The sequence below is a fragment of the Saccopteryx bilineata genome, chromosome 2 (genome assembly GCF_036850765.1).
Source record: "Saccopteryx bilineata isolate mSacBil1 chromosome 2, mSacBil1_pri_phased_curated, whole genome shotgun sequence".
NCBI classification, from domain to species: Eukaryota; Metazoa; Chordata; class Mammalia; order Chiroptera; family Emballonuridae; genus Saccopteryx; species Saccopteryx bilineata.
The window spans coordinates 95,296,227-95,319,659 of record NC_089491.1 but is presented as its reverse complement, the minus strand read 5'-3'; the positions used below and the strand labels follow the sequence as shown (position 1 = coordinate 95,319,659).

General features: G+C 41.4%; 1 protein-coding gene and 1 non-coding gene across 12 annotated transcripts in view; one reads left to right on the top strand and one right to left on the bottom strand.

Annotated features, from left to right (window-relative positions):
* The window catches only part of CDC14B (cell division cycle 14B), a 117,643-nt gene that overhangs the window by 30,268 nt on the left and 63,942 nt on the right, over positions 1 to 23,433 (top strand). For 8 of the 11 annotated variants that reach the window (XM_066257406.1, XM_066257405.1, XM_066257401.1 and 5 more), the window contains exons 2-4: positions 11,995 to 12,085; positions 12,620 to 12,695; positions 15,559 to 15,651. In XM_066257406.1, the coding sequence (XP_066113503.1) occupies positions 11,995 to 12,085; positions 12,620 to 12,695; positions 15,559 to 15,651 (260 nt within the window). Of the gene's footprint in view, positions 1 to 9,986; positions 10,683 to 11,052; positions 11,190 to 11,994; positions 12,086 to 12,619; positions 12,696 to 15,558; positions 15,652 to 23,433 lie in introns of those variants that run through there. The other 3 variants (XM_066257404.1, XM_066257407.1, XM_066257408.1) reach the window with 2 other exon arrangements.
* On the bottom strand, positions 20,482 to 20,557 carry TRNAP-GGG (transfer RNA proline (anticodon GGG)). The gene has a single exon. It is a non-coding gene; the product is annotated as a tRNA-Pro (tRNA).

Here is a 23,433-nt window from a genome sequence, read left to right as displayed (position 1 = left end):
GATTTTGCATAGCATTCCCCTCAATATTTTCATTACCCAACTGGCACCATATGTAGTTATCACTTAACTCAATTTAACACTGCCTGGAGATAGCAGCCCACAGGTTAATGGCTCAGTCCCACAAGACCGCTATCGCGCCTGCGTTTCTGATCTATTAGCTATAAATCAGAGGTTCCCACAATCCCTCTTCTGTTTTAATTGATTTGCTGCGATGCTTTACAGAATTTAGGAAAACTCTTTACATACATTGACCTGTTTATTATAAAAAATATGATAGAGGACACAGATGAATATCCATCCAGAAGAGGTACAAAGGGCGAGGTGTGGGGGTGGGACATGGAGCTTTCGTGCCCTCCTGGGCCTGCCACTTTCCCAGCACCTCCATGTGTTCCTACCTGGAAGCACCCCAAACCCCATATGATCAGGGTTGTTTTTTTTTTTTTTTGTACTTTTCTGAAGCTAGAAACGGGAGAGACAGAGACTCCCGCATGCGCCCGACCGGGATCCACTCGGCACGCCCACCTGGGGGCGATGCTCTGCCCCTCTGGGGCGTCGTTAGTTGCGACCAGAGCCACTCTAGCGCCTGGGGCAGAGGCCAAGGAGCCATCCCCAGCGCCTGGGCCATCTTTGCTCCAATGGAGCCTCGGCTGCGGGAGGGGAAGAGAGAGACAGAGGAAGGAGAGGGGGACGGGTGGAGAAGCAGATGGGCGCTTCTCCTGTGTGCCCTGGCCAGGAATCGAACCCAGGACTTCCGCACGCCAGGCTGACGCTCTACCACTGAGCCAACTGGCCAGGGCCTGATAAAGGTTTTATTTATTTATTTATTTATTTATTTATTTATTTTTACAGAGGCAGAGATAGACAGGGACAGACAGACAGGAACGGAGAGAGATGAGAAGCATCAATCATCAGTTTCTCGTTGCGCGTTGCGACTTCTTAGTTGTTCATTGATTGCTTTCTCACATGTGCCTTGACCGCGGGCCTTCAGCAGACCGAGTAACCCCCTGCTGGAGCCAGCGACCTTGGGTCCAAGCTGGTGAGCTCTTTGCTCAAGCCATATGAGCCCGCGCTCAAGCTGGCCACCTCGGGGTCTCGAACCTGGGTCCTTCCGCATCCCAGTCCGACGCTCTATCCACTGCGCCACCACCTGGTCAGGCCTGATAAAGGTTTTTATGGAGGCTCCCTTACATCGGCGTGACCAGTTATCAGCTGCGTTTACAGCCCCTCTCCTCCTGAGTTTGGGCGGGGATGAAAATCCCAAGCTTGTGGTATGGCTTGATCTTTCTGGTGACAGAGCTCCTGTCCAGGAGTCCACCCAGTCACATCAGAAACTCCTATTACCCAGGAAATTCCAAGGGATTTCGTATCCTGTGTTAGGAATTGGGGTCAAAGACCTAATATTAGAACAAAAGATACTCCTAGTGTTATCACTTAGGATTTTGGGAGCTCTGTACCAGGACCTGGGGCAGAGACCAATATATATACTTTCTACTATTTCACATAAGCATATGAAAAAATGTTCAGCCTGACCAGGATAGAGCAGCAGCGCAGTGGATAGAGCATTGGACTGGGATGTGGAGGACCCAGGTTCGAGACCCCGAGGTCGCCAGCTTGAGCGCAGGCTCATCTGGCTTGAGCAAAAAGCTCACCAGCTTGGACCCAAGGTCGCTGGCTCCAGCAAGGGGTTGCTCAGTCTGCTGAAGGCCCACAGTCAAGGCACATATGAGAAAGCAATTAATGAACTAAGGTGTCACAATGAAAAACTGATGATTGATGCTTCTCATCCTTCTCTCAGCTCCTGTCTGTCCTTATCTATCCCTCTCTCTGACTCTCTCTCTGTCCCTGTAAAAAAAGAAAACAAACAAAAAATACTCAGCGTCACTGATTATTAGGGAAGTACAGATAACAACCACAATAAGGTAAATCACCTTGTACCTGTTGAGATGACCACCATCAAAAATAAATAAAAAAGAGTCAAAACAACAAGTGTTGGCGAGAATGTGGAGAAAACAGAACCCTTGTGCACTGTTGAAGGGAATGTACAATGGTGGCCCTGATATGGAAAACAGTATGGAGGTTTCTTTAAAAATTAAAAATAGAACCACTTTATGATCCAGCAATTCCACTTCTGGGTATATATATTCGAAAGTATTGACAACAGGATCTTGAAGAGAAAGTTGCACATCCATGTTCACTAAAGCATTTTTCACAGTAGCCAAGAGGTGGAAGCAACCTAAATGCCCATTAATGGATGAATATATAAGGAAAATGTGGTATATACATGCATTGGAATGTTCTTCAGCCTTAAAGAGAAATGGTAATTCTATCACATTCTACAACATGAATGAACCTTAAGGACATTATGCTAAATGTAATAAACCAATAACAAAAAGACATGTGATTCTACTTATCAGATATATAAAGTAGTCAAAATAAAAAATAAAGCAAACTCTTCAAAACAAAAGTAAGGCCCTGGCCGGTTGGCTCAGCGGTAGAGCGTCGGCCTGGCGTGCGGGGGACCCGGGTTCAATTGCCGGCCAGGGCACATAGGAGAAGCGCCCATTTGCTTCTCCACCCCCCACCCCCTCCTTCCTCTCTGTCTCTCTCTTCCCCTCCCGCAGCCAAGGCTCCATTGGAGCAAAGATGGCCCAGGCGCTGGGGATGGCTCCTTGGCCTCTGCCCCAGGCGCTAGAGTGGCTCTGGTCGCAGCAAAGCGACGCCCCGGAGGGGCAGAGCATCGCCCCCTGGTGGCGTCGCCCCTGGTGGGCGTTCCGGGTGGATCCCGGTCGGGCGCATGCGGGAGTCTGACTGTCTCTCCCCGTTTCCAGCTTCAGAAAAAAAAAAACAAAAACAAAAAAACAAAACAAAAGTAAGTGGTGGTTGCCATTCTAGGGGGAGAAGGGAAATGGGAGTTGCTGTTTTGTGAGTCTAAAGTTTCAGTTTTTCATGATGAAAAAGTTTGAGACATCTGTGCATATGGTTAACACTAATGTCCTGTACACATAAAAATGGTTATGATGGAAAATTATGTTGTGCTATTTTTGATTTCTAAAAAAAAAACCTTATCGTTAAAAAACAAACAAACAAACAACAACAACAACAACCCATTTTCACATCTATTTCTATTTGCATTCCTTCCTGGAACATATTAGAGCCCTGGAGATCAAGAATTCAAATTTCAGAGAATGTTTTGCTGTATCTGAAGCAAGTAAGTGCCTCTGACAAATGTAAGAGTTCCTTTTAGGAGTGGAGCAGAATATTTGAAATCAGACATACTGAGGGGGTGTGGTTAAGCACAGAATGCTTGTAAATATTCATTTGACTTAAAAAAAACAATAAAATATACTCACTAGGTGTAAATTTTATCAGAATTTCTTCAACAGGCAGATAACATTCCTGCTTCTAGGCAGGGGTTTTCAGTTGTGACTATCTTGGGAGCCCTGTAAAATATAAAGCTGCTCTACGCTGACAGGCTAAGTACCACTTTGTTATAAAATAGGTAAGAAATATAATCCATCATTGACATTAAAATTCCTGGATTTTTACTGATTGCTCTTAAAACTTTTTTTTTTTTAATCAGATTTCAAATTTATAGACCATAAAGAAGACTTAACTCAAAATTATGATGTTAAACTTAGCCAAGAGCTTTTTTTCTCCTCAATTAAAGTATTGTATACAAGCAAGTTTTTCTAAAATCCTTGGGCTTACTGCTTCATGTGGGACTGCTACAGAGAGCTTAAATGGTACTGCTGGGGAAAGCTGTCCTGTTAAAACTGACCTGCAAGTGAAGGCAGTGTGTGCCGCTGCTGGCTAACACTGTGCGGCTGGGTAATAGAGGGCTCTGGTGAACATCCATTCTGCCATTCTGTTTCTTATTTTTCCACCATCGGGCTGCTTCCTGCTGTCTTTCCAGATCCCCTGGAGTGTTTCAGCCCCGCCCTATCCCACCCTTCATCCTTTCCAAGGAAGCAAAGCTTTGAAGGAAACTGATTTTGGAAAAGGAAAAGCTCAAGAATAGCATCTCTCTTTTCTTTAAAATTTATTTATTGATTTGAGAGGGAAAAAACATTGATCTGTTCCTGTATGTGACCTAACTAGTGATTGAACCCACAACCTCTGTACATTGGGACAACACTCCAACCAGTGGAGCCATCTGGCCAGGGCCAAAGCATCTGTTTATTATATGATGCGGACTGCATTGTTTTTTTTCCAACTCTTACTTTTTTTTTTTTTTTTTTACGGGGGTGGGGGGATAGATAGGGACAGAGAGAGATGAGAAGCATCAATCATTAGTTTTTCGTTGTGACACCTTAATTGTTCATTGATTGTTTTCTCATATGTGCCTGACTGTGGGGCTACAGCAGACTTGAGTAACCCCTTGCTCAAGCCAGCGACCTTGGGTCCAATCTGGTGAGCTTTTGCTCAAACCAGATGAGCCTGTGCTCAAGCTGGCGACCTCCGGGTCTCAAACCTGGGTCCTCCACATCCCAGTCTGACGCTCTATCTACTGCACCACCACCTGGTCAGGCCCAACCTTTCCTTTTGAAAAATAAAATAATAAACCTTGGGAGCCGTATCTTTTTGGGAGGTGGGGTAAAGAGAAGGGAAGATAGTGAGGCAGACTCCTGCATGCGCCCTGACGGGTCCACCCGGCAACCCCATCATGACCAATGCTTGAGTACCAAGCTATTTTTAGTGCCTGAGGTTGATGCACTCCAACAGAGCTATCCTCAGCACCTGGGGCCACACTTGAGCCAATCAAGCCACTGGCAAGAGGGGAAGAGGGGAGAGTAAGAGGAGAGGGAAGGGGAGAGAAGCAGATGGTCACTTCTGTGTGCCCTCAGTGGGGATTGAACCGAGGATGTCCATGCACCAGGCTGATGCTCTACCCATTCAGCCACTGTCCAGGGCTGCCATATATTAAATAAACAGTTTTGGAAGTTAGTTACCTGAGTCTTTAAAATAGGCTTTCCTTGAAACCACACATGGTATAACAATGAGAAATTGGGGCCTTTTTTATTTTAATGCTGTAGGGCAATTACTGGTATATATACTCATATATGTGAATTGATTCAGGGTATATTGGTTACATTTGTTCAAAGCTGTGTTTTATCCCATTGTCACAGTTGACTGTCCCTGTGTGAGTTACTTAATCTTCCTTGGCACTCGCTCTCTCACCTGTAAAATAAGGGTGGTAATACCTATATCATAAGTGAAAAATAACTGAGCCCTGGCCCGGTAGCTCAGTTGGTCTCAGTACACCATGGCTGCAGGTTTGATCTCTGGTCAGGGCACATACAGGAATCAACCAATGAATGCATAAGTGAGTAAAACAACAAGTCGATGTTTCTTTCACTCACTCTCCCTTATTCAACATCTATAAAATTTATTTAAAACCTGACATAATATGTGTAAAGTGCCTAGACTAGGATGTACTCAGGAAATGAGAGTTTCCTTTTCCTCTAGCTGGTCTACCCTAACTACATTTATTTATTTGTTTATTAAGCAGACAGTTACTGAACTCCTATTGTGTTCTAGGTAAGGGGTGTTTCTGATTGTCCAGAAACTCTCATTCTCTTCAAGTAGCTGAGAAAATCAAGAGCTGGATGTTAGGATCAAGACTTAGAACCAAAGGTCCTGAAACAGAACAGAAAGAAAGTCACAGCTCCCTTGCTTTTGTTTTTCTAGCTATTGCAGGTCTTTTGTTTCTTAGCACCCACTTGTCAGAGGCTATAGATTAGAATCTGATGGGCATATTTCCTCTAAGTTTATGCTGTCTACTTTAGTAATCACTGTCCACTTGGGCAGATACTAAACATTTCACTCATTCCAGAAAGTTCTGCTGGGCAGTGGTATTCTAGGTAGTGTGAATTGGATCAGGAGCAGATCAGTATTTTAAGATAAAGAGAGAGAGGAGATAAAAGAAGAGCACCAGATAATTCTGCTGTTATTTGTGGGACTTGAAGCAAGTTTTAGTTGGAGCCATATGATACGGTATTAACAGTTTTCTCCTTGTTCTCAATCCAGAGTATTTTTTAAATAATGTTAATAGAACATAAAGAATGGCTGATAATCTTTCCATTAAAAGATAAATTCTATTTCTGTGAATTTTCCTTTATGAAGATTTTAGGATATGAGGAGACTGCTTTTTTTTTTTCTAAGTTTTTTACAGACTGGGGAAGCATAAAAATATTCAGAAATCTCTGAAAGAATCTAGTAGACATCATATCTTTTCTGGTAGTTTTTTTTTTTTTTTTTTTTTAGTTGCAATGTAATTTATAATTCATAGTTTATATTATACACTTAATAGATTAGGATACTTAATTATATTCTATACAAAGTATTTTAATTCTGTAGTCTTTTCATGTAGCTAAAATTCTTTTTTTTTTTAAGTTTTTTTTTAAATTAATTAATTAATTTATTCATTATTAGAGAGGAGAAACAGAGAGGGAGAGAGAGGAGAGAGAGACAGAGAGAGAGAAGGGGGAGGAGCTGGAAGCATCAACTCCCATATGTGCCTTGACCAGGCAAGCCCAGGGCTTTGAACCGGCGATCTCAGCATTTCCAGGTAGACGCTCCATCCACTGCGCCACCACAGGTCAGGCCATGGACCACTTTTAATTGTAGCTAAAATTCTTTTGGGCCACTTCACCTACCCCACCACCACCTTTAAAAAGTAAAGTATAACTTGTATACAGTAAAACGCACAGTTTTCTGTGTACAGTTTGAATGTTAACAAGTGTTTACTCTTATGAACTACTGCTCCCTCTGAGCCTCATTCCCTCTTACCCCAAACAACCACTGTTGATTTCTATCAGTATAAATTACTTTTACCTGTTATTGAACTTTATGTATTGAGAATCATACAGCATGAACTCTTTTGTGGCTATCTTCTCTTGCTTAGTGTAGTGTTTTAGAAGATTCATCCATTTTATTTTGTATATCAACACTTCATTGTTTTGGTTTTGCCGAGTCGTGTCCATTGTATGAATATAGTACAGTCCGTTTATCCATTCTCCTTTCGATGGAAGTTTGCATGGTTTCCAGTTTCTGGCATCCAAAGCTGCTACAGATGTTCATGTGCAAGTCTTGTATACATGGGTTTTACCTTCTTGGACACACACACACACACACACACAGTACACACACACATATATATGTATGTATGTATTTTCTTAAGGGTTGGATGGTTGGATCATAGGGAAAGTATATGGAACTTTTTAAAGAAACTTTGTTAAGAAACTGCTAAACTTTTCCATTTTAGATTCCCATTAGCAATGTTTGTAAGTTTTAATTGCTTTCATATATTCTCCAACAATTGGTGTCATCATTCAGATTTTATCCATTCCAGTGGCTGTGAAGTGGTATTTCATTGTGGTTTTAATTTGCATTTCCCTGACTTAAATGCCTTTTTCATGAGCTTATAGGCCATTCCTATAATTTATAAAGTGTCTTCAAATCTTTTGTCCTGGTTAACATAAAAAATATTAATATGTACCCTTAATCCTCTCTTCTCTATACTGTTTTCTTAAAAACCACAGCCAAACTGGCATGATAATTAAAAAAAAATTCCCTGACAAGTTTTTCTCTGTAGAAAAAATTATTGATATGACTAGTGGCCCAGAACTGTGATTAAACATTTTTAGCAGGGGCCTTGACATACCATTGGAGATAAAGAATGAGTAGTATGAATAAGAATTTGCTTCTGTCAGGGCAGTTATATATTAAATATACTCATTAAGTCTTTTTTCATTCATTGCCAAGAGATTTGAAATGAGAGATCATTTATTTATCATCTCTTCCCTTTGAAAAGCTTATTTTGGTAGGTGAATTAGAATTTATCAAAGTTCTTGGCTTAGGATCCTAGAAAAGTATCTGTTCAAATTGACTGTTTTACTTCTTCTGTGTGATTTCTCTTTTTGGCTTGAGTATCTTTATGATCCAAGTGTTTTTGGACCTGTTAATGATGCCAGATCTTGACTTTTTTTAAAAATTAATTTTAATGGGGTGACATTGATAAATCAGGGTACATAGGTTCAGAGAAAACATCTCTAGTTATTTTGACATTTGAATATGCTGCATTCCCATCATCCAGAGTCCAATTGTCTTCCTTCACCTTCTAACTGGTTTTCTTTGTGTCCCTCCCTCTCCTCCCCCCCACCCCGTAACCACCACACTCTTGTCCATGTCTCTGAGTCTCATTTTTATGTCCCACCTATGTATGGAATCATATAGTTATTAGTTTTTTCTGATTTACTTATTTTGCTCAGTATAATGTTATCAAGGTCCATCCATGTTGTTGTAAATGATCCGATGTCATCATTTCTTACAGATCTTGACTTTTTGTATCACACGATGGAAACCGCCCTGAGCCAATTTGGTCTCTCTTAGGACTCCTTGATGGATAACAGTGATTGTAGGAAAACTCCAGATGGGTGGGGTTTATCCACTCCTCCACAACCTTGCTACCAGATTATATATAATAAAAGCCAGTCTCAGATAAAAACATTTTCCACACAGCAGTCATTTATTAAATATTCTCAGTAAGCAAGCACAAAATACAACAATCTGTCGTATAAGATTAGCTCCTGCAGTTTTAGGTGTTCTGAACATTTCTTCTATGAAAGTTTCTGTGCGGGTGCAAAAAATTTATTTCCCTCTCAATTTTCTAAATTCTTCTGGCTGGACTAGTAATCAGAGTAATGGGAGACAGATTAACAGGAGAAAATGTCTCAAGTTCATTTCAGATGCACATGTGGGGGTGAATATGAGGTCCAAGGAGGCATGGACAGTTGAGGGTTATATGCCATTCTGGATGAAAGAGGGAGACAAGAGCCTGGGATTTCAAAGGGTTAGCCGAGGATTTACCAGTAGAGAGAGCAGACGTGTGATAAACAGATTCCTGCTGGTGCACTCGGAAACGATGGGACACCGAGGAAGGTCCAGTAAACAGGCTTTGCCAGATTTCTCCCCGTCTGCGGCATTTAATTTAGATTATGATGCTCAGGTCATGCTCCCTCCCTTTAAGCAGGCTTTTCTATCTGAATTCCTGAAGAGGGTAAGGTCAAAGGTTCTTTCTGAGTCTTTTGTTTCTTAATAACCAGCTTAAAAGCAATATCCCAAAAGGTATATTTTGGAGTGGCAAAAAGTTTGTTGCCTTGAATTGCCATGAATGGAGGTTGTCCCAGCTTATACTCCTACCCACAGGTAATGTCTGTTTCCCCACAGCCTCACTTATTCAGTGCCTTTTCAAATTCTTTTGATTTGTACTGCTCTTGTGTTTAAATTTGCATTTTGTTAATTTTCAAGAACATAAAGTTGAAAGTAGGCATCTTTGTGAGATAAATTTAAAATATTGTTTATGTGTCTGTTGCCACAAGACCCTTTTTAAAAAATGAGGATCAGTTTAGCAGTCGATTCTCTTCCGGCTTTTAGATTTTCATTTAGAAAGCCCTTCTCCAGTTGGACCACATAGAAAAAGAACTGATGGTTTTGTTTCTTCACATTAAAAGTCTTTGAGTCATCTGGAATGTTAGAATAAAGTCAGGATGGTTTAGTTTTGAGGCAAAAATGTTTATGTGATATATTATGTGTATATTGTTTTGGGATTATATATACAGTGTAATTCTTGGGAAAGAGTTGTTGGTGTATTGCTTGTCTGTTTTAAGGGAGGGTCAGTGCAAAATTTTTCATGGATTATTAAAGTAACACTTTTCTGTAGGAAATTTGGAAAAGTGAAGGAGGGAATGAAAATGACCCCCAACTCCAGCACCACATTATGTATAACAAAATTGGGACCATACTCATACTGTATATTAATTCTTTTTCACTTGAGACTAACAGGAACATAGGTTTAGAAAATACTTTAAATGGTTGCTTAGCATGGTGTCAGAATTTTTGCTTTTTAACCATACTAAAGAATTTAAAGGAATGAGTAAGCGTAGTAGTAGGCTTACCTTAAAATTTTGAAGATGCCGGTTGTAAATAAGACGCCAGTGCTCCATCGAGCCCGACACTTCACGGGTCTCAACTGGAGAGCCGGGGCGCCGGGGCTTTCCCGGGCTGCTCCTCCCCGCCCAGACCTGCTGCAGCGCCCCCTGGTGGTGAAGTCCAGGGCAGCTAGGGAGGTGCCCCGAGTCTGTGTCGCCTGGGTCAGGTTCACCACCTAGTCCTTCTCCGAGAAGTCCTTTCACTGGCTTTCCCAGCTGCTTTCTTCCACCAGGCCCGCTCCCTGGTGCTCTGCTGCCCCGAACGGCCCTACTGTGAATGTAGACTTGGAAGCTGGAGGGCCTGGAGCCTCCGCCAACTGCCCGGCGTCCCCGGTCCCCGAGACGGGGCGAAGCTCAGCCAGGGTGCCTGGGGTGGCTTCCACGCCCGATTCTCTCTCGCCGCCCCGTTTGGGGCCCTTTGAAAAGTCTTGAACTTCCGGGGTTGACTCCTGGATATGCGCCTGTGTAGGCGGTGGAGTGGGTGGCCAAGGGGCGAGGCTGTGCCCACTGCTCAGACGCGGCCCTTTAAACTTTTTGTTTTTTAAACTTCGGGGGTGTGGTCGCGGCGCCTCCTCTCTCAGCGGCTGGTTGTTCCCTGGCCATCCAGTCCTTCCCCCGCTCCGCCTTCCAGATGCTTTGGAGTCATGAGCCGGGAGGGCTCAGGGACCCGTCTGGTGGCGGAGGTGATCAAAGGTGAGTGTGGAAGGTGTGGGGCTAGCCTGTCAATGGCACCCCCGGGGACACTCGTATTTAGATAGCATCAGGTGGTGCCTTGAGTTCGAGGAAGTCAGGAGGTGCCTTTAACCTTGCTGTCTCATGGGCGTGGGTGGCCTCCCGGGACTCCAAGCCCCAACACATGCTTGCTCTTTGGGGCAGATGTGAACAGACCTGTGCATTGGGGAGCCCCTGGCTGGGAGGTGTATTGCGTCTCTCCACCCAAGGGAGCAAAATCCGCGGTCACTGTGCACGGGGATCAAGGGTCATTTGTGGTTGCGAACGAGTAAGCTCTGCCGCCCTTTTGAGTGTTTGTGGTTGCAAGACATTTTAGTTGGGTAGTTTATGAGGGAATAAATACAGCAATTGAGTCAGTTTGAATTGCTGACAATTGTTTAAATTACTATTGAGGCAAAGAATGCCAGCTGACATTCTTCGTTTCTTAACTGTTTTAAAGACTGGACTAGATTTTGCCACAATTTGAGTGTAAGTACTCTACTAGCACTACTAGTATTTTTTCTACTAGGTATTGCAGATTACTTTGCTTCCCCAAGGATTTTTAGGCAACTTTTAATGGGGTAGGGCGGGAGAGGAAGGTTAGGACCTCTGAACATTATTAGTATTGGTTACTATTCTTGCTAAACCTCAACAGCAGCCCAAGATTCATCTCATACTCATGTAGAAACCTCTCATTGCTTCTGTTGCAATGTTAATTTGCCTAATTGTAAAAATCACTACAAAACTGGTACCGATCCATCCCTAAGAACAGTTGGATAAACATATGGCTCATTTTGTTTGTGTTTTATAGCCCTAAACATTCATTTTGAAGCAGTTTTGAAAGCATTCTTCATCTATTTAAAACAGTTTCTTACTGAATGACTCTTTAGGATGTCCTGAAAACACTGTGTGACACATAGTGAAAGTCATCTGAGTTGATGGCTAGCCATGGAGCACATGCTGCCATTTGCTCAGATTTCTTAGTCCAAAGGAACTTCAAGTTTTGCAATGAGAGGTTCCTCCAGAAATCAAGCCATGTTGCTAGGTGAAAAGTCAGCTGTCATTATTGAAACTTATGATTCAAGGCAATTCTTCTTTAACAAGTTTGCTTGTTTATTATCACTCATTAAGCTAGGCGGAACATTTTGAAAGTATCTGTTGGCACCCTTACCATTGAAAACTTGCATGGAAAAAAATAAAAGTTTGACTTCATCTGAAAAGAGTTGTATCATGATATATAAAAATTTAAAAAAAATAACCTGAAGGAAGGAACATTGCAATTTTTCCATTTCAGATCGCCTTTGTTTTGCCATTCTCTACAGCAGACCAAAGAGTTCATCAAATGTACATTATTTCAGCATAGATAATGAACTTGAATATGAGAAGTAAGTACTGCTTTTTAAAAGATTGTTAGTAATTTTTTTTTAAGAATCTAAAGGTATGTTTAAAAATGGAAAATCATAAATCTGTTGACTGATAATTGCAGGACGTTTTTCCTTTAATGCTTAGTAATAAAATAGATTCTTAAGGGGGGAAAATCAAAATGAAAGAATCTTTCTAAATTTAATAATTTATATTTGAAATTCTAATATTTCACAGTACAAGGAAATATACACCATTGTACTAAGGTGGGTTTTACCGGGGGGCAAATATGTGTAGGAAAACAGCTATTTTATTCAGAAGGTATTTTCATATGTTATTGGAGGTTAGATTCAGGCAGTGAACCAGCTTTCATATTTTTTAATAGACATTATTTATCGGCATATCTCTTCCACTAGTTAAGGTGCAGTACCTTTAAGTTGTGTGACTGATAACAATTTGGTGTATACTTTCTTAATTTGAGCTGGTAGCTCCAAAAGAGCATTTGTATTCAGGGCATTGAGAATATACATATATGTTTTTGTTTTTCACTTTTAAAGCTTCTACGCAGATTTTGGACCTCTCAATCTGGCAATGGTATACAGATATTGTTGCAAGATAAATAAGAAATTAAAGGTAAAGTCTTTTTTACTTAAGATTTGACTTAATTGTTGTTAGCTTGGTCTTGGGGAGGGGAAAATAAGGAAAGCACATCTCTCTTTTAAAAAGGGAATAACACATTTTTTATTGCAGTGATGTTTAGAACATATTCATGGTTTTTTGTTTTATAAAGGCGTAGTGTTATAAGTTAGATTTCCAGAGTTTTGATAGAATGATTTTAGTCTGGGTCCTTTGGTTCTGGTTTGGATTGATGATTACTCAAATACTTGAAAGCCAGGTATTAATTAAGTAAACCTCTTATTATTTGACCTAACGGAACTGAATTCTAACAAGAGAAGCTTCCCTTGCTCTGGTCATTGTTCTTTCTGCCTTCCCTTTGATAGGAAAGGAGGGCTAGCAAACAAAGGGGGAAAAAAATCTGTTCCTCTCACTTTCATTCATTCTATCTTGAATCTGCCCTGATGTTGTACTGCTCGTGGCTCGTGACCTTGACTCTTCCACATACAGTGAAGGAGCGGGGGCCAGGGCACCAGCAGGTCTTTAAGGCTGTCACTGAGAGCTGCAAAAGTTTGTTTCTCTATTAGTGTTCTAATTAGTTTCTCTCTTAGGCCCTAACTAGTTGTTTTTAAAACTTTGATTTATTGGTCATGCACAATAAGAAGTATATATATTGCTAGCATATATATTGCTAGTTCCTAGTTAGTCACTGTCAATTCTCAAGTAAAAAATACTAGATTTAGGGGCTGGTCCTCTTTAAAAACAACTTTATTCAGTCATTTACTTTTACTAGGCTACTACACAGAATTAAAAACAATTATTTTTTGCCTGACCAGGTGGTGGTGCAGTGGATAGAGCGTCAGACTGGGATGCAGAGGACCCAGGTTCGAGACCCCGAGGTTGCCAGCTTGAGCGCAGGCTCATCTGGTTTGAGCAAAAGCCTACTAGCTTGAACCCAAGGCCCCTGAGTCCAACAAGGGGTCACTCGGTATGCTGAAGGCCTGCGGTCAAGGCACATGAGAAAGCAATCAATGAACAACTAAGGTGTTGCAACGCGTAATGAAAAACTAATGATTGATGCTTCTCATCTCTCTCAGTTCCTGCCTGTCTGTCCCTGTCTATCCCTCTCTCTGACTCACTCTCTGTCTCTGTAAAAAATAAATAAATAAATAAAAATTAAAAAATTTTGATTTTTTGTGTGTGACAGAGACGAAGAGGGACAGATAGGGACAGACAGGAAGGGAAAGCGATGAGAAGCATCAATTCTTTATTGCGGCACCTTAGTTGTTCATTGATTGCTTTCTCACATGTGACTTGACCGGGGGTAGGGTGTTACAGTAGAGTAAGTGACCCCTTGCTCAAGCCAGTGACCTTGGGCTCAAACTGGTGACCTCCAGTTTTGAACCTGGGACCTCTGTGTCCCAGTCCGACGCTATATCGACTTTGCCACCTCCTGGTCAGGCAAAATTTATTTTCAATTAAAAACTAAATTGTATTAAATTTACGGGTAAGGCAGATTTTTTTCACTTGAGTGTCAAACCTAAAATTTTACATCCTAAGTGTTATAAGCACGTGTTAGATGAGCTACTCATCATCTATAAAGGGGAAGCTGTAACATTGTCTTTTCTTTTTGTATTATGTGTATTCACTACAGATTTATATAGAGGTGGGCTCTTCTTTCTGGACTTGTTCTTTCTTGCAAAACAGTATAAGCATTTATGGCCTATGCCACACCCCTCTTTCCAGTTGTTAGTAGCAGGTCTTTTGTTTCATACAGGGCTACGAAGCTAAAAATATCTTAATTTCCTCCACCCCCTCCCCCACTTCTGTTCCTGTGCTTTAATTTTGAAAGAATATATTTTTACACACTCAGCCATCTATGGACTTTCGTCCTTTGGGTCAACCAAGAATGTATGGGTCCTTTTTATTTTAATGTTTTATAATTTACTGGCACAACTTGTAGAACACTGACCATCCAAACTGATCAAAACGTTACTGCCTATTTAATTAGTAGTGCTAAAACCATGTTGAGAGTTTAAGTGAAGAGTCTCTTGTGCTTATGTTGCTCTATGGCTGGTTGGATTTGTTTTAGTTTTTTAAAGTCAGCTTAGATCTCTTACTCCATGTAAACTAAAGGAAAATATATCCACATTCATCACTAACTCACAGAGGTCAAGGAGTGTGAGCTTATTCAACTGAATATATCCTGTTCCTCACCCTTATTTGATTCCATTTCCACAAATATTACTGAAGTATAGGTGAGGAAGTGCAATAACTGAGCATGTGTTACTCTGGTTTTTAAATTTGATGGCCTTTTTCATTTTTAACTTTTTATTGAAGTATACAGAAATATGTATAGAGCCATGAGTATACCACTTAAAGAGTTTTCATAAACTGAATATGTAGGAGCCACCATCCTGATCATCAGATCAAGAACAAAGCATTGGCAGCACCACACAGGAGCCCACTTCTTTTCCCACCCCATTCACTATCCCGATTTCTAAAAAAGAATTATTTTTTGCCCATTTTCATGTACCATTTTATTTTCATTTAAAGGTTTTGGAAAAAGATTTTTCTTAAAACGTCAAACAGTAGGAAAATGAAAGAAATGCCCTGCCCCCTTCCAGCTTCTTATCTGTTCTTATCTGTACTTCACACCTCTGTTCCGACCTCTTTCCCTCCTGTAACTGTGCATTCCTTCTAATCCATGGATGTGGCTTTTATGGAAAGGTACATGATACTTTGGGACATCAGAGTTAATACTTTTATAGATCTTGCTCATAAGAATGCTGAGATTTGGCATTTATCTTCATTGCAAAATAAAATTTTAGAAAACTTGATATTAAAAACAAAATACTAACTGTTGCATATCTTTATGCAGTCCCTTACAATGATAAGGAAGAGAATTGTTCATTTTACTGGCTCTGATGAGAGAAAACAAGCCAACGCCGCTTTCCTTGTGGGATGCTACATGGTGAGTATGGAGCCGCTTTCCAGCGTCTGGGTGAGTGAGGAATGGGAACGACAGTGGTACTTTACATTTGATGTTGAACATTTGAAATGATTTTTTTTCTAAGATAGTATCTTGATTTTTTTTTCCCCAGAGAAACATGTTTTGCTTTTTAAAAATTGACCAACTTGGGAAGGCTGTGCATATGTGGGGAGGGGGGCATATGGAAGATCTCTGTACTTTCTGCTCATTTTGCTGTGAACCTAAAACTGCTTCAAAAAGGTCCATTTAAAAAATACCAGCTAGCATGAAAACCTTTATATGTTATGGCATTTAAGGTTAGAAAATAATATCCTCAAAGCTGTGTTGTTATTAACTCATGATCCATTTAGTGGACTTGTAAAAGTAGAGTCAAGACCAATACTTGATTTAAAAAAATGATCTGAGTGCACTACATGAGGTAAGAGTGCTTTCTAATTTAAATATAAACCATTTTTTTCCTAATGAAGGTGTGATTCTAAGATCATCTTCATTCTCATCAAATATCTAGTAGGAGGACATGGTATGTCAGTATCGTAGGAACATAGGTAACATACTAACTACATAGATTACATATAGCATTGGGTGGTTGGTCTCTTTGGGCCACTGCAAGTATGTTTTGGAATAGCCAGTGTTTACACAGCAGTGATGAATTTTATATATTTGTGAATATCATGGAAGATATATGTGTTTTGGTTTGTTTGTTTTTTAGTCAAGTTTTCCTCTAGTGCCCAGTGCATTCATTGCCAGGACTAGCTAAACACTAGTTGTTCCTGAGTCAGCTGAGCGCTTCTCCCAAGCAGCGTCTCTCATCTTTCTGGTGGTTTGGAAGCAGGCTGCTCCCTCGGGAGTGCAAGAGCGAATGGCTATTCTTCCACTCCTACATCATCGTTGTAATAGTTACTCTCCTAGATTAAAAAAGGGGGGTTGTATTTGTCCCTGAGATGATTTCTTTCTTCCCAGCTTGTAACTTTTCTGTCATGCTTCCTCCCTTTTTAACCTGAATATCTTTTCTGACATACAGTTTGATAATCTGGAACTTGCATTGATTAGATAAAAAATGGTGGTACTGCAGGCAGTCAGGTTATGAACGACACAGATTCTATAGGTTTGTACTTAGGTTGAATTTGTATGTAAGTTGGAACCGGTACATTTAACTTATTAAATGCAACTTAGATGTTTGTCTTAATGTAGTATTAATTTTCACCTTTCTGTGCATACAAGTACTTAAACATTTTCCAATACAACCTTAAACAAGCTTGGATGATGCAGAAAATGGTGAAATTGTTGGAGAGGGTGGGACTGGTGTTAGAGAGTCAGGGTTTGATTCTGCTGCTAGAGTCTCAGTTTCTTAGTTTCTTAAAGTAGACATTGAGGGTGGTTTGTACTAAGCTTTTCTTTTTCTCATCATAAATGGCCCTGTAGCATCTCACGCTTTGGGCGCGGTAAACTTTGGTGAACCTCTCTGTGTCAGGATCTTGCTTTTCTAACTTTCCATTTCTGTTTCAGTGAGACGAAAAGCATCAGCTAACTCTTGTAGAAAACTTTTTTGTTTCTGGAGTTTGTAGGTCCCTGTTTTCTTCTCTAAACACTATCATCAGCTGCTCTAGTTCCATAAAGTCTTCAGTGGTCACTTCTTTGCCATGGGTGTTGGGTAACTCTGTGATATCATTTTCACTGATGTCCAACTGCAGTTGATTACCAGTAGCCCTTATGGACTGTTCATAAATACGAGTTCTATGTAAGTCAGGTGTTTGTAACTTGGAGACTTACTGTAGTTAAAATTTCACCTCAAAATTTAATAATTTCTTTTTCTATGTCTAAGGTGTATCTTGAACAACAATATATATATTTTTTTTTTTCATTTTTTTTTTTTTTTTCATTTTTCTGAAGCTGGAAACAGGGAGAGACAGTCAGACAGACTCCCGCATGCGCCCGACCGGGATCCACCCGGCACGCCCACCAGGGGTGACGCTCTGCCCACCAGGGGGCGATGCTCTGCCCATCCTGGGCGTCGCCATGTTGCGACCAGAGCCACTCTAGCGCCTGAGGCAGAGGCCGCAGAGCCATCCCCAGCGCCCGGGCCATCTTTGCTCCAATGGAGCCTTGGCTGCGGGAGGGGAAGAGAGAGACAGAGAGGAAAGCGCGGCGGAGGGGTGGAGAAGCAAATGGGCGCTTCTCCTGTGTGCCCTGGCCGGAATCGAACCCGGGTCCTCCGCACGCTAGGCCGATGCTCTACCGCTGAGCCAACCGGCCAGGGCCTGAACAACAATATATTAAGACCTTCTTGGTTTTGTTTTTCAATTTGTGTTCACAGAAGTAGTTGAGAAAGTACTATGTTTATTAAAATTTGATTTCTTAAGCTTATCCAGCTGTGGTAGTGTTTAGTTTTTTCCCATCTTTTCTGCTAAGCTGCAAAATTCCTTAGGGGGAAAGGAGCCGAAGCAAGGTCCCAAGAAAAAGGGTATGAGGAGGGGCCATTTTAACTAGAGTACTTGCTCTCATTCCTTGGCCAGATACTGGGGAGAAGAACTCCGTGATTAGAGTAAATAATGACAGCTTCACAGAAAAAGGGGACAGCCAGAGTTCTTGGGGTTTGTAACATGCCTTGGACCAGTGCGGCTAGTTATTCCAGGTCCTGAGGGAGAGTAATGCAGAATGAAGAAAATAGATTTAAAGAGAAAAAGGATGGGATTGGGAAACCTCTGCAATCTGATGGCAAGTCAGAGCGCAAAAACAGTTCCTGGTTTGCTTTATTATATAGCCATATTCAAATAAGGAAGTCTCTGATACAAAGTCACATATCTGAAGCATAAACAGGAATCCCCCACCAACTGAAATCAACTAACATTTGAACAAGGAGTGAGAGGAAGGGCATGTAAATTGCTTCTAGCAACTTAAGCAAGGAAGTGAAGTGGGAAGATGGGATGAGTGCAAATACTCAGCTTAGCCAATATGGAAGTGGTGGTGGGGGGGAGAATTTAGCTTTTGCTAAGCCTCAAACTGCGCAAAGGGCTTTGCCACTTGCAGTCTCCTCCTACAATAACACGTTAGAGGGAATGCTGGAGAAATGACCATCGGTATGACAGTAGGTCTTCACAGTGTTCCAGAGAACACTGGCTGCAGAAGCAGTTCGTCAAAGAGAACGTGTTTCTGAGAGAACACATGAAGCTGTGCCCAGGGTGGTCCCGGAGCTGTAAAAAAAGAAACGGCTTTTATAAATATAAAGAAGGGCAGACAGGAAGTTATAAGGGGATTATTTCAGGCAAAGTCACCTTTCCTTAGAGCAGTGGTTCTCAAAGTTTTTGAAGTCAGGGTGCATTTAAAATCTTACAAATTGTAGGTGCACTATATACAAATTTCCGAGAAATATGTTATAATAATTAAGTCAAATATTAAAAAAAATATAAAGTCCAAGCATGCTTTTATGGTAATTAAATGAAATAAATACAAAATTAAATTTATTGACATTAAAAAACATTTTTATGTTACATTTTTTGAGTTATGCTTTTTAGAATTTGTAAAAAAGGGGTTAAAAAATTAAAAAATGACAAAGTTACTTTTTTATATATATAGATACATTCTTAGTACAATTTAGTAAATTCAGCAGGTCCTGGTGCAAATGTGTTAAGTTTTTGCATTCTTGTGTTTATGAGAAACATGATGTGTCCTAGCGATTTCTTCAATGTTTGGGCATATATTTGAAAGGCAAACTCTCATTTCCTCGTTAATACGTTGAAGAATTCCTCTCTTTTTTACTCTTAATTTTGTTGAGGGTAGAAAATCCTAATTCACATAAATAGGATGTTGAAAATTGTAAAATGTTCAAAGTTGTTTTTAGATATGCCACATATTCTTCTTTTATAGAAATCTAAAAGGCTTCAAGAGACAATTCCTTTTTTTTTTTTTAATTTTTTTTTATAAGAATCAGCTTTAATTTACTTTTTTTTTTTTTAATTTTTCTGAAGCTGGAAACAGGGAGAGACAGTCAGACAGACTCCCGCATGCGCCCGACCGGGATCCACCCGGCACGCCCACCAGGGGTGACGCTCTGCCCACCAGGGGGCGATGCTCTGCCCATCCTGGGCGTCGCCATGTTGCGACCAGAGCCACTCTAGAGCCTGGGGCAGAGGCCACAGAGCCATCCCCAGCGCCCGGGCCATCTTTGCTCCAATGGAGTCTTGGCTGCGGAAGGGGAAGAGAGAGACAGAGAGGAAAGCGTGGCGGAGGGGTGGAGAAGCAAATGGGCGCTTCTCCTGTGTGCCCTGGCCGGAATCGAACCCGGGTCCTCCGCACGCTAGGCCGACGCTCTACCTCTGAGCCAACCGGCCAGGGCCCAATTCCTTATTTTTAATCATCAATCCACGATCAGTGGATATAGCTACCAGTTCTTCTGTTAATGTTAAACCAAAATCACTTGAAGCTTCCATGAATGAGTTTCTAATCCAGTTGTATTATTCAGTGTTAACCGATGGAAAATGCTATAAATTAAATTCTGCCTTTCAGCCTTCAAGTCCTATTTTTTTTTTTTTTTTGTATTTTTCTGAAGTTGGAAACAGGGAGGCAGTCAGACTCCCACATGCGCCCGACCAGGATCCATCCGGCATGCCCACCAGGGGGCGATGCTCTGCCCATCCGGGGTGTTGCTCTGTTGCAACCAGAGCCATTCTAGCACCTGAGGCAGAGGCCATAGAGCCATCCTCAGCGCCCGGGCCAACTCTGCTCCAATGGAGCCTTGGCTGCGGGAGGGGAAGAGAGAGACAGAGAGGAAGGAGAGGGGGAGGGGTGGAGAAGCAGATGGGCTCCTCTCCTGTGTGCCCTGGCCAGGAATTGAACCTGGGACTCCTGCATCCCAGGCCGACGCTCTACCACTGAGCCAACTGGCCAGGGCCAAGTCCTACTTTATTTATACTTAACTTTTGCTCACTTCCAGAATCGGACTCTTCAATATCATGCTTCTTTTTGAGAAATCTATTTTATTTGGGTATATTTATCTAAAAATAATATAAAAAGCCTGACCTGTGGTGGTGCAGTGGATAAAGTGTCAGCCTGGAATGCTGAGGTTGCCGGTTCGAAACCTTAGGCTTGCCTGGTCAAGGCACATATGAAAGTTGATGCTTCCTGCTCCTCCCCCTGTTCTATCTCTTCTCTCTCTCTCTCTCTCTCTCTCCCCCCCTTCTCTCCTCTCTCCTCTGTTTTTCTAATACAAATGAATAAATAAAAAGTATCTAAAAATAAGTAAATAAAAATAACATAATGATGTGTTAATAATAAATATAATAATGGTGTGTTAACAAAAACAGTGGTATTTCCGTAATGAAATGGTATATATAATAGAGTAACTAGATTTATTTATTTATTTTTTAAAAGTTTTTTATTTATTTATTCATTTTTAGAGAGGAGAGAGACAGAGAGAGAGGAGAGAGAGACAGAAGGGGGGAGGAGTTGGAAGCATCAACTCCCATATGTGCCTTGACCAGGCAAGCCCAGGGTTTCGAACCGGCAACCTCAGCATTTCCAGGTCGACGCTTTATCCACTGTGCCACCACAGGTCAGGCTAGATTTATTTTTATATCACATGCTGCGAACCAGTGTAGCTAGTAATTCCAGGTCCCGAGTGGGAACGGTGTGAAATTAAGAAAATACAGGGTCTGGAGGGCCCTGTAATTGCTGCTGGCAAGAACAAAGCATGCCCAAAAACCTCATCTTGCTTTATTTATAGGGCAAAGTGAGGCCATTAGCAAATCTTAACTTTACACCAAACAAGGGATAGAAGAAACTTGCCTCCAGTCTTTCCAGGAACATGGGGGGTAGTGTAAACAATCCAGCACCACAGTTTAACAGCCTTTTGCAACCTAATCAGGCAAGTGAAGTGGGGGGTTGGGCAGACTGTCAGCTTACAGCCAATTCCCCACACCTCTGTCCCCCCAAAATTTAAACTCCAAAAGCCGTGTTGGTTTTTTGGTCCCCAACAGGCACATATTTCTCTGGAATACCATAGGGCGCACCTGGAAATCTTCTAAGGCACACCAGTGCGCCCTGGAACACACTTTGAGAACCACTGCCGTAGGGGAATGCATAGGGTGTTTTGAGGCTGATTACTTCATTAATGATGACCTGGAAGTTCCAGACTGTTTGGTTTAGAATTCCATTCCTGGGATGGCTAAAACTGCAGCTAGGTTAGGTATTAATATTAAGTCTTGGTGGGTCAGAGGGAGTGGGGAGGAGGAGGTTGTCGGGCTGGGTGAAAAAGGTGAAGGGATTAAACCAGGGGTCGGGAATCTATGGCTCGTGAGCCAGATGTGGCTCTTGATGGCTGCATCTGGCTCGCAAATAGATCTTTAATAAAAATAATATTAAAAATATAAAACATTCTCATGTATTACAATCCATTCATTTCCTACGGTAGTTCATGTTCATGGTTGCGGGTGGCTGGAGCCAATCACAGCTGTCCTCCGGGACACCACCAAATTTTTATTGGATAATGCGTAACGTACTCGGGTCGTTGTATGGCTCTCACGGAATTACATTTTAAAATTTGTGGCGTTCATGGCTCTCTCAGCCAAAAAGGTTCCTGACCCCTGGATTAAACAGAAAGCAAAGCAAAAATAAAAAGAGAAAGAAATACACAATAGTATGATGATTACCAGATGGAAAAGAAGGTGAAGGGGGATACATGGTGATGGAAGGAGACTTGACTTAGGGTGGTGAACACACAATACAATATACAGATGAAGTATTATAGAATTGTACACCCAAAATCTATATAATTTTATTAACCACCCCAGTCAATTCAAAGAAAAAGTCTTGGTGGGGCTTAGCAACAGTGACTTCATTTTGGGTCTGTTGTTGCTTTTTAATAGCAGGCAGAAGTTAATATTTTGGGGGATTTAATATACTTTAGATGTACACATCCTTTCAGGATTTCATGCTGTCTGGTTAGCCCTGATTTGATTTGTCAGGAAAGTGCCAGGTAAGCAATTTGGGCATCTACTTGAGTTCATTCCTCAGCTCAGCCTGAAGCCAGCTTGGCAGGAAGATCACAACTCATGGCTTTAAGGAAAGAAGGGCTAGCTAGATTGAGATCATGGAGCTGTCAGATGCTAGGCAGGGGAGCAGGACGACATCTAAGAAAGGGAAATTTATGAATAGTAGCAAAGGATTGTCAAGATATAATTGAATACCTCAAAAGATTAGAGATCAAAGTGAGCAAGTGAAGGTTTGATCTGGTTGAAGTCAGATAAATCCTCTGATTAGAGATATGTAGAGAGAGTTGAGTGGGCTTTCCTTAAAAGTTGATTTTCAACCTTGATAACTTTTCCTAGAGTTGTTGAGGAATTTTGGAGGTAGTAAGGCGTTTTAGTGATTAAACCATATCATTTTATGAAATAGTAAGTTTTCTACTCTGTTGTGTGATAGTCAGTAGCTATTAACTTAGCTTGAGTTTTGGGGTGGTAGTACTTAACCTGTCATTTCAGATATCACATTTTGAGTGGGAAGTAAGTTCTTTTTACAACAAATTCATGATTAGGAGAATATTTTGAAAATAAAAGTTTGAAAGTGTACTTTGTCTTTTTTTTTTTTTTTTTTTGTATTTTTCTGAAGCTGGAAATGGGGAGGCAGTCAGACGGACTCCCGCATGCGCCCGACCGGGATCCACCCGGCATGCCCACCAGGGGTGATGCTCTGCTCATCCTGGGTGTCGCTCTGTCGCAACCAGAGCCACTCTAGCGCCTGGGACAGAGGCCAAGGAGCCATCCCCAGCAC